At 34.2% G+C, this 12,114-nt stretch overlaps 1 protein-coding gene across 1 annotated transcript; it reads right to left on the minus strand.

Moving 5' to 3' along the window:
• Positions 1 to 4,625: 4,625 nt before the first annotated feature.
• On the minus strand, positions 4,626 to 11,889 carry LOC107795637 (pleiotropic drug resistance protein 1-like). The gene is made up of 20 exons (XM_016618300.2): positions 11,282 to 11,889; positions 11,064 to 11,184; positions 10,777 to 10,950; positions 10,497 to 10,656; positions 10,328 to 10,404; positions 9,435 to 9,488; positions 8,955 to 9,347; positions 8,586 to 8,867; positions 8,170 to 8,486; positions 7,896 to 8,056; positions 7,707 to 7,810; positions 7,470 to 7,626; positions 7,183 to 7,382; positions 6,760 to 7,092; positions 6,382 to 6,672; positions 6,206 to 6,289; positions 5,761 to 6,122; positions 5,499 to 5,670; positions 5,155 to 5,409; positions 4,626 to 5,057 (listed from the first exon to the last, which is right to left on the minus strand). The coding sequence occupies exons 1-20, from the start codon at positions 11,632 to 11,634 to the stop codon at positions 4,800 to 4,802; spliced, it is 4,308 nt and encodes a 1,435-aa protein (XP_016473786.2). The 5' UTR covers positions 11,635 to 11,889; the 3' UTR covers positions 4,626 to 4,799.
• Positions 11,890 to 12,114: the final 225 nt, after the last annotated feature.

Here is a 12,114-nt window from a genome sequence, read left to right on the forward strand (position 1 = left end):
AGATCCCAGGCTTGGCTTAGCTTAGCTTATTCTCCCACCCTACAACAAGATTGTTTAAGTTGCTGTATATGGTTCACCTCTGCTTTTATTTTTTTAAAACTAATGCCTGCTGTCTATGTTTAATAGAAGAACAATAGTGTTGTGCCATAACTTTTTTCACTCTACAACACATGACACACTACATCATTCTTATGTAGGCATTAACAGACATGTATGTCTGGACTCAATATGTAATTTTCTATTCTGAATTTGTATGCTAGGCGGTCAACAAATAATTAATGCACGCAATATAGATTGAATTAGGCCGATAAACCGCCCGATAAGAGCTAAACCGATATCAATCCGCCCGATATCTTATCGGGTAGCTAGCGGATTAATATATTTAAAAGCCGATAACCATTAAGCCAAACTGTTAAGAGTAATTAACCGCACAATCCGTCCGATAAGCAGCCCTAGAAAGAAGCTAGCTGAGCTGAGATTTTTCTTCTTACTTAGAAGTTGCTTAATATAATATAAACGACGAATATAGGGTCCATGAGATTAATATATCATATCATAATACTAATCAAAGTGCAATCAATTGATTAGTTGTCTTAATTACCATTTCTACTGTTTAAGAATTGTACAAACACTACAATTCATCAAATTTGCAATATTTTTTATCCGTATCAAATCTGTAATATTAAGAAAAGGGAAAATTACATTTTTTTTAATTATAAAATCTTTTTTGACGGGAAGTTCTGTTTTTTGACAATTAATATTCAAATTATCGAGTAACTTTCTTCTTTGACCAAAACCTTCTGGTCTTTTTACTTGACTTAGCAAAGCAAGAATAACGAACTGCGAGGATAGTAAAAGCACAGAAAAGAGATGCAGCCTTGTTCTTGTAGGTTAACGTCGTTGTTCATATGGAACAAATTTGCTCATATATTATTTTGAACATTTTCGCCGTTATAGGTTGAAACTCCGTTAATGGCAAGGACAAATAAAAACAAATCTACCTTGGCAAAAGTATGAATAAACTAAATTTTATACTGGATGATAAAATTGAGCAATCTACAGTAGCACAAGAACAAATTTGTACATTCTTAAAAAAATATCAAAAGATTTTTCATTTGATGCCAAAACGTCATTAACATAGGCACTATCAATAATAGACTTTGACAACTAAGAGACCTTCTCGAATGGCCTACAAATCGTAGAATTGTCTATGTTGGAATAGTTATTGCATAACGTTTTTCCATTGGATAGAAGTTGGAGTAGTTATACATTGCAGACCATTTTTTGGGCTACATTTCTCTCACAAGCAGCTCTCAAATCTTGAATTTCGGCAAATACGGTCGCGGCTAGAAAACTGCCAAAAATCGTCCAAAAAGATCGATTAAAATTGGTCGGAAAATTTAAAAAACCGATCGATTTTAGTTCCTCGAAATTAGGCTGGTCAGTAATAAATAGCGACCGAAGTCGATCGCAATTTCCAACCGATTTTGGTCGATCAATAAAATTTCACAAGAGACCAAAAAAGAAAAAATCTGCCGAAAAACCCGATCGAAGTCGGTCGGTATTTTTAATTATGCAATTAAAAAATGCACCATCTGGGAATCGAACCAGGGTCTGTACTGTGGCAGGATACTATTCTACTACTACATTATTGGTACATTTTGGTTTAAGACTATCTTTTATTTTATTTGTACTCTTTAATTGTATTTTCGCGCGAAAATATCCGACCGATTTCGGTCAATTTTATTAAAAATATAAAACTACCGACCGAAATCGGTAGTATTTTGAAGGCCCAAATTCTTAATCTATTATTATTATTATTATTATTATTATTATTATTATTATTATTATTATTATTATTATTATTATAAGCAGAATTATTATAGTATATTTCTTCGTTATTTGATTGGGGTTATTTTATACCAAATAGTTCATAAATTATGATAATTTTATTACATTGGTTTATTTATTATTTATTTTAGATATTCACTAATGAGTGTTACTTAATAGAATGAACTGCAATCATTGTTTAAATTGATTAGAAGGTGAAAATATTTTTAACACTGTCAATACTCAAAACTTAAACTATTATGTTGTGTACTTTCATTTTTTTTCTTGTTTGTGATGATAGCCAAATCAAAATTTTCGCTTGGAGTTTCGGACCTCAACATCCGATAATCCACCACTTTATTCTTTGTGCTCTTCTTCCTATTTTTTAATTTTTTGGAATTTGCTATTTTATATCGTAAATAATTCATTTGTTGTTTAGAAAGAATTTTTTTTATTAGTGTACAAATTTTATAAAATAAATTTAAGAGCCTCTGAATATAGTTTTGTCTTATGCCACGAGATCCTTAGAGAGCCACGGGTACAAATAGAAATTTTCCCTTTACGTGTTCAAATCAACTTTAGTTCTTTGATATATTTTACAGCCATCATGTGAAAATTACTCAAACTTAGAGTTTTCAAACTTTGAACAGCAATCGCGCATGTGCCTATTATATAAACCCTTAAACTATTGTAATTTTGTTTTGATGTCCGACACATTTTTTCTAGAGTAGAAAATAAAGTTAAGCACCTTAGGGTGAAGTGAATTTAAATTTTTTATTATCTATATTTAGTCTTTTTTTTAGTGTCCTTAACTAGTCTTATAAACTCTATTTGTCAAAAGGTTACAACTATAAGAAACTACCATTTTTCATGTATCATTAGCTCAATATAAACAGAAATTTTCTCATCCTTTTCTTCTTCTTCTTCCTAAAGATCAAGCAAAAATTACATGTAGAAATTGAAGCTTATTACTTTTTTCCTATTTTGTATATATAATATGGATGTCAGTTTGATACATGGCATTAAGAAGATTTTGAAGGCTCACAAAGTACTTTCATTGAAGAAGCTTCACCATTTTCCATCAAAGAAACTGCATAATCAAAGTGCAAAAGGTGAATATCTTTTTTACCGTTTTCAAATTATTGTGCTTAGGTGAAATTATAATATATCCTTTTTAGTTTACAATGTCCGGGTGATATTCCGATGCGAATTCAGAATTTAGAGGTAGTGAGTTAAAAAATGAGTATGATTTTATAATATGTAGCATTTTAAGAAATATATTTTGTATATTTATATATAGTTCAAGCTGAAAGCAATGTGTTGAGTTAGACCCATTTAACTGGCCCTAAATCCGTCTAGTGTACTATTAATCTTTGATCAATTCTTGTTTTTGTTTTCTACAGAAGCAGTATTCTAGTAAGAAGCCACATTAATTCTTGCGCCAGTATATGTGCAAACTGAAAGTTCGTCATCTCTTAATCCAATATTCCAATCAGTCAAGATAGCAAAATTAACCTGGATCCATTCCTATATGTAAGAATCAATTTCACAATAATCCTTACACCCTGAGTTCCAGAAGAAATCCAGGTATGGTAATATATGTTTATATTTCCGAATGTGTTCATTTTTTCACTTTTATCTTATTATTCAAACACTTAAGGGTCGTTTGGTTGGGAAACAAGTTATCCCGTGATTAATTATCTCGATATTAGTTATTCCGCCCTCCCATAGGGATAAGAAAATATTATAATCCCGAGATTAGTTATATCACAATTTTATCTCAGCCAAACGTCGGATAAACTCATCTCAAATTTAATTCCGGGATTAATTATCCCTTATCCTCGTACCAAACGAGCCCTTAGTATTCTTGAACAATTCAGAAAACATGTATACCTAATCTAATCAAGCTAGTCCAAGACAGTGATCAGCTTTATATGTTTCTCTTCTTAACCACAAATTTCATGTCGAGATGCGGATCCAGTATTTGAAGTTTATGGTACAACCACGCGCATCATGAATATTGATTGGGCTGGTAAGATTCGCGCACATACAAAACAACATATGTGCTGGTCTTTCTTGGCCATTTTTCATTTCCAGTATAAAAGCAGAACATCAAATCATGACTCACACTATTGCTAATCCTCTTCAAATTCAAAAATTGTTACAAGTTTTACATGCTTTTTTTACTAAGCCTCTGTTATTTACTGTGGATACACAATTTGTTAATCTGAATAGTTTTCATCATAATCTTGATTGTTGTATACCATTATCTTGTAACTGTCATTTATCTATATACTTTACTTACCTATCTCTTTTTATAAGGAAAAAATATTTACTACATAGAATAGAGGAGGGATGTCAGTATTTAACAGAAATAATACTGGTAACTAAGAACTTCAGATTGAAGTAATAGAATTACTAAATCATCATAAGTACTTAGATATATACAACTTTCGGTCTTCCATTTCTTGGTTCAAACTGTTAACTGAATTATCTCTGATTTCATCATTTTTATTCAAGAATCTACACATCTCAAGCATTATTTCTTGACTTATCCGTTTTCGCTCATTTCTTTGTATTTTTCTTCTATTTTTCTATTCCAATCCTTCTCTCTACTCTTCTTTTTTCCCTTTCTTTCCTTGTTTCAGAAGAAGAAATCACTGAAATTTGAATGCTTAAATCAACAATTGTCCCTATTATCAATACTCATTCTTTAGCTTGTGTTAAATCAACTATCTGTGCTGAAAAAATAAAACTATTTGGAGAAGAAGGTAAAACCAAAATGAAGCCAACCATGGAACAAAACTGCTGATATGTTAATAAATAAAGTTTGGATTTCCAATGAATATTACAAGAACATACACCTAGTATTCAGAAGTTGAAAAGAAAAGACTTTCTCAAATAGTAACCTATACATACTAATTTTGTAACCACTGCTTCCTCAAAGCTCTTCAGTCGATTAAATTCACTTATCTTCTCTGGAAATTGAACGCCTTGATGGCAAAAGCAAATGTAAAGGCAAACACAAAGACATATGCAGTGAGCACAGCTGCAACAACTCCAAGAAAATCATGCTTAAACCCAAAGTAACGTCTCAAGAATTGTTCCACAGTTTCATTATCAGATAGTGTCGTTTGGATGTCTCCGAATTGTGATGCAACCAAACCATACAAGGTCCATGCAACAGGGTTAGCCCAGTAGTACCATCTCCACCATACAGGCATACGCTGTAGAAAACAAAACAAAAAAAGTCATTTTTTCGAGCTATAGATCCATTTTACATTTGTATCTTATAACTAGGATATACGAGTTTGAAGATCTTACAGGTCGTGGAACGATGAATCCTGAGAAGAGATTCCATACACCATAGAAGAAGGCAGCAACAATCGAAGCCACGTTTTGATTTGGTGTGACAGCCACACTCATCATACCATAGAATGTAAAGTACAAAAGGGTGAAAAACATGATGAACAAGTACCAAAAGAACTTGCCAACATCCCATTCGAATCCAATCATAGCATAGACGATGATACCATAAAACACAGATTGTACAAATATGTAAGGGATTTCAATGGAAACCTGCAATATAGGAAGTTTTCATGAATACTAGGAACTGAATTCAAATCTGAAGTTGGTATATTTACCAGAAAATAGAACTTGTTATTCACCTGTCCAAAGGCATAGGGGATGGCAGAGTACATTCCAGCAGCTCTTTCTCTGTAAAATACTGTACGCTCAACGGCTACAACTGGTTGCACTGATGATGCATTTTGTACACCAAGGAAGAGAACAGCAGCATACATTGATCCCATGGCGTTTAAAAGATCTTGGCTCTTGCTCCTACAGCAAATAAATTCCAGTTTAGTATTAAGGATTTTAAGTAGTAATCTACTTTCTATAATTGTTTAGTTTTCATGATTCTGTGCTTACACTTTAGTACCAAGATCCCAGAACATTGTCCCGAAGATTAGTGCTATGAATGTCGTGAAGATGAATCTGACTGCGGTGTAAGCTGGATTACGCCAGTATGACCAGTGTTGCTTCCATAGGCAAGCCATACATTGCGTCCAGAATGATTGTGAGTATTGAGTTTCAAAATGCAAGTCCTTTGAACCAGGGCGAGGGACGCCTAATTCACTAATCAATGCTTTGTTCCTCCTGTACAGGTCTGAGTTCTTGTATACGTCGGTGAAATCAACGCCTAACATCATTTCTTGAGCCGAGGCTGTGACTTCTAACATCCAAGTTGCTGGGTTGTAACCCTCCTTGATTTTTGCTACCCCAGGATTTGACTGTATTCAAGGTAAAACTAAGGTCAGTGTTTGATCATATACAGTGGAAAAGGAAGAGTCATTTTCTCTTTAGTACAACTTACCTCAAAGTATTTGATCAAATGGCAAGAATGGCGACCCAATGGACCTACGTAAATCTCTTGTCCTCCTCGTTTCATTAGAAATAGCTACAAAGCCGCTTAAGAGTTTAGTACTCGATTTTATAAAAAGATAAAATATAAAGACTAGCTGGGTTGTGCTTAAATGATATGAAATCCACCTCATCAAAGGCTTCAAAAATGTCGATGCTAGGCTGATGAATAGTACAAACAACGGTTCTTCCAGTATCGACAGTGTTCCTAACCGCTCTCATAACAATCGCAGCAGCTCTTGCGTCCAGCCCTGAAGTTGGTTCATCCATGAAAATGATAGAGGGGTTTGCTACCAATTCAACCGCAATGGTCAATCTTTTGCGTTGCTCAGTTGAGAGACCGTTGACTCCTGGCAACCCGACTAAGGCTGATCTTAAGGGTCTAAGCTCAACAAGTTCCATAACTTCATCAACAAACATCTGCAAAAAGACAAACAAAGAAAATGTTAAGAAAACTGCTACTTTCTCAAATGGTTTGAAGGATGAGAGAATTTCAGAGGAATTGACCTTTCTAGTTGTTTCATCAACATTTTGGGGTAAACGAAGCCATGCTGAGTAAACCAGGGACTCGTAAACTGTAACATAAGGTGAATGGATGTCGTTCTGCTCACAGTAACCAGAAATACGAGCAAAGGTTTCTTGCTTCTTGGGATAGCCAGAAATCTTGATGTCGCCGTCAATGTATCCTCCTGTTTTTCTTCCCGCCAAAACATCCATTAATGTTGTTTTACCAGCCCCACTAACTCCCATCAAAGCCGTGAGAACACCTGGTCTGAAAGCTCCACTCACACCCTTTAGAAGTACCAATCTATCTTCACCAGCACCTTGTTCTTTCATTTCCTGCGAGTAGTCACAAGTTTAGTTAAATATATTAATCTAAAGGTAGCGATGTTGACATAGGCGCGAATTTCTCATTTAGTAACAAGTCACCTGAGGCATGTCAACGGAGTATACAACATCATCGAAGGTGATAGAATGGGGTTCAAATGGAAGAACCATTCCCTTCTTATTATTATTTTGGCTCTCAGTGATAGAATCTCCTCCATCTGTGCTAGTTATCTGGGATGAAACTTCAACATTTTCAGCATTCTCACCGTCTTCTGGTAGCACTGCTTGTGGCTTATCAAATGCTGCAGATATTTACAGTATGTTAGTAATTTTACTTTTTTGATTCTCTTGGTGAAACATGAAATGGTAATACTCATAGGGAAACTCACGGTTGAGAAAAGCGAGTGCAAGACTGTAGCAGAAGTTAAACACAATTGTAAATCCGACAAGTGCCCCAACACCAATCCAGTACCAGTATGCCTCGGGAAAGAATCCTCGAGACTTCACAACTGTAGTTCCAAGGGTCTCGTTTCCACCTGACACAATCTGATTTATGAGAGCGGAAGTTAGCATTCATAGACGGAAAGGATACATGATTGAAGGTGGAATTAGTTATAGAGCCTTACATGATTCCATTTTTTCCCATCGAATTCGTTCACAAGAATTGAATTCACTGAATACATCATCGGCGAAGTCCAGTAACCCCAAATCCACCAGCTTTTCACATCATCTGCACCATTAGGCAAAATAAACATGAACATTAGTAGGTTTGGTTTAACAAGAAAAGATTTTCTGCATTAAATCACAAAATATACCTCGTGAAAGGACGAAACCACCCAATGCAAATTGTAAAAGAAGAGCAAATGATCCAAATGTACTCGCAACTCCCATGGTCCTTCCCATTGCCCCAATGAATCTAAACAATCCTGATGCCATCTGGTTTACAACTATAAGCAGCAAGAAATGTTTCAAAAATCTGCAAAAAAAAAAAAAAACAATAGTGATTAACAATCGTGGGGAGAAAATAAGTACGTATTAGTTAAGATATCATCATCACTGGCTTGTGTAGCCTATATATACTCCGCATACCTTGAAATATTAGGATCAAATCCAATGACATAATATGTTAAGATCACCCAAAGACCGACTTCAACAAGTGTTACAGGGATTTTGAGGATCCATGATGGAAGTGCATAAGCCCATGAAGGGAAAAAGAGAAGGTCTCTTTGCTTGTAAAAGACGGGAAGCTTGAAAATTGTCATGGCAAGCTCAGACATCCCGTTGAACATAATCATAATCACCACGAAAAAGAGAGCACCGGCATATATTCCTCCATCATCTGTAGTATCTCGTGGCATCTCAGTACGGAAGAAGAGTGTCATTGTTATAAGAGCCATTATCGTAAGCTGACAAGACACAGGCAAATACAAAGCAAACATTAGAACGTTCGTGCACATGGATATGACAAGATAAAGGACTTAAATCAGAATTTCAAATAGACCAACCTGAGAGAACTTGAACATGTAAACAAACGAGTTCCTCTTCATTAGTAGAAGTTCTCTTTCAGTGCAAACCTTCAACAGCTCTTTCTTTCCTATACCATACTTATCATTAGTCAAAGCAGCAGGGTGACATTTGGTCTTGTCAAATGGAGTAGCAAGCTCGTCGCCTAGTTTCCTTCCAACATGAAAAGACTCATATGCCTCAGCAAATTCTTTCGATGTGATAAACCTATAACGCTCATTCCTCTTTGACCAATATTGCTGTTGATCTTTCTTTGATGTCACCTGCAAAATCAAACTTTCAACATTAGAACCGATTTTTCATCAATGCTTCTAAACTTTATCGTTCTTTGTTTCTTTGGGAAAACATACTTCTTGCAAGAAGTCGGCCACGCCTTTTCTCTGGGGGCATTTGAATCCCATGGATTCAAAGAACTCGAGCACATCATCACGCGGACCCTGATAAACAATATACCCGTCGGATAACAGGATAATATCATCGAACAGGTTGTAGGTCTCGGGGGCAGGCTGCAACAGAGAAATAACAGCAGTTCCCTTCAAGATTTGAACAGATTGCCTTAAGGAATTCACAATGGAGTATGTTGTAGAACTGTCCAATCCAGTTGATATTTCATCCATGAAAAGTGCTTTAGCTGGTCCAACAAGCATTTCACCGGTCGTCACACGCTTCTTTTGTCCTCCTGAAATACCCCTTATCATATCATCTCCCACCATAGTATCAGCACAAATATCCAGTCCCAAAATCTGCAGCAGTATATATTCATTGTTGTAATTCAATCTTTGTTATTTATAATTCACATGTAAAACATGATTGGATATTGTAAGTGTTACCTTAAGAACATAATCTGTAACAACATTGGCTTCTTGTCCTTCTGTTGCTGCAGCCTAAATTCCACAAAAAAATACAGCGTATGATTACTTTTAACAAAATGAAGGTTCATTTTCATAAATGGATTGACAAGTTTCCTAATTAGATATATCTGCTATGTATTCTTTTCAATTTTTTATTTCCAAAGGTTATTGATTAAATTATTAATATCCTGAGGCCTGGAGCCAAAAAGGACATAATTTATACTAATATACACTAACAAAAAAAACTCGCTACACAAGTCATCTCGCGCAGATAGTTTGCCCTAATATACACTAACAAGTTTTCAAACTTTCTGTATTAACTTGTCTAGGAAATGGCAAATTGTCTGCATAATGAGAAAAAACTTTTCATTGTTGCGTATGTGTGTTTCTTTTTTTACTTTTTACGTTTTTACTGTTGTTTCAATTGCAACATTTGAAGTAATCTAAAGTCAATGTTGAAGTATGAATAAGAATAAATTACAACTGCCACTTGGAATTATATAAGGTCGTTTCTCCTTTTGATTCTCTTTCCGATAGCTTTTTGTTTGCTTTTGCTAAATTTCTGCCTCCTACCTAGTGGTTTCTTTACAGTAGTGGGGTCAAAAGTGTAATATAGTCTTACTTTGTTAGCCACCTTATTGGACCCAAGGAATACTACTATTTAAATATTACTCCACTAAACAGCTGTCCAATAATTTTGTAATAATAAATTCATTTTTTCTGAACAGAGTACGTGTATACTAGTGTGTCTTTTTCTCTATTATTTCTGTCGGGTCTGTTAAGAGATTAATATATTTCTTTTTGTGGGTTGAAGATATTTCTACTATTAAATCATTTTCACACAACTAAACACAGTATAGCTCAAGTCTAACCTTCATATAGATGTCAATATCAGCATCTGGTTTGATATTAGCTGCTTTTTCTCTTCTTGACAGCTCAGCTAACATTTCTGCAAAAAATGACAAGAAAATTAATTTTATTACTTACTTTAATATTTCAATTTTAACCAAACAAAAAATTTATTACAATTAAAATACTAACCAAAACGAGAGCCAACGCCTTGACATCTTGCAGAAAACTCCAAAGTTTCTCTAACAGTCATTTCTCCAATATGCAAATCATGTTGACTAATATAAGCTGCTGTTCTTTGTGGCACAAATTCATGTAATTCATGTCCATTATATGACACCTTCCCCGTTACCTGATTTTCCAAGAAAATTAAAAAAATAATAAATATTTTTTGTTTATATGTTTATGTTTCTAGACATAAACATAAATTAATCGGACCAGTGAATTTCGATACGAAGAAAGATAATTTTACCTTTAGAGCAGGATCAAGTTTTCCAGCCAAAGCTAACAACAAAGTTGTTTTTCCAGAACTAGGAGGTCCCAAAAGTAGAGTCATTCTACAGGGCTTGATAATACCACTAATATCCTTAAGAATAGTAAGTTGCCTCTTTCTACTTGGAAGAATATGCAAAGAGTTCAACAATGTCTAGAACCAAAAAAATAAAAATAGTTATAAATTTTTTTGTTAGATTCAAGAAAACTTTTAATCAAATTAGTAACGAGTTGATAATAAATAAAAAGGAATTATCATCTTTTTACCTCAACAAAGTTAGTCATGAAGTTCATAAATGTAGGCAAACCTCTACTTCCCACATATGCATCTGCATCAATATTTAGATGCTCATATCTCACTTCTATTGTTGGCAAATCAATTCCAACCCTGCAAATTTTAAAAAAAAAACATTAATAACTAATTCAAAACCTTATCCGGTGCGAATCTGAATTAATCAAAGAATATAAAAATACTTTATATTTACCTGTCAATTCTGTTCTTGAGTTTCAACAAGAACTTCTCATTATCTTCGTCAGCAACTTTAACAAGTCTCTCAAGCAAATTCTTTCTTTCTTGAAAACCAAGATCATTGATATCAACTTCAGCAGCAGCACCTTGTGATCCAAATAAAAGACCTTTTCTTAATCTATCAAAAGTTGGAAGTTTTTCAAGAGCAGCCCATTTAAGTGCTTCTTCATCATCTTCATCTCTAGATGAACGTGAGAAAATTTCTACACCATTATTTCTCCATATTGAATTACTATTTGCCCTTAAACTCCCTCTCGTACTTCCTCTTAAACTACTCCCTCGCAAATTACTTAAATTTGCTGGCTCCATCTTGTAACTAAAACACTTAAATCACAACTTAAGACTCAATGCACTAATATTTTTTTATAATCACAAACTTGGATTAAAAAGAAATGAACCTCAAATAATCCCAAATGACACAATGGGGTGTCAAGAAATTTCGAGTTTTTTTTTTTGTTGACTTTAGAGAGATGTAGTTCTCTCTGTTTCAAAATGGTTAAAATGAACAAAAGAAAGAAAAGAGTTGCTGTTTAAGTCTAAAGGTTTGAGAGGGTTTATATAGTCAACTATTTCAAAATAGGCGGCTGTTAAATTTGATGAAGGTCAGCATAAAAAGAAAAAAGAAAAAAGAAAAAAGAAAAAGGAAAATTTGTGACTTTAGTCCCTTAGAATTTGATGATTCTGATCTTGGTCCATGTAACGTTTGGTTAAGCACGTTTAACTTTTAATTAATTGGTATTTTCTTTTTCATCTCGCTAACCGTTAATCTCACAAATTTAGCTAGTAAGT

This window comes from Nicotiana tabacum, chromosome 14 (assembly GCF_000715075.1).
Source record: "Nicotiana tabacum cultivar K326 chromosome 14, ASM71507v2, whole genome shotgun sequence".
In the NCBI taxonomy this organism is placed as follows: Eukaryota; Viridiplantae; Streptophyta; class Magnoliopsida; order Solanales; family Solanaceae; genus Nicotiana; species Nicotiana tabacum.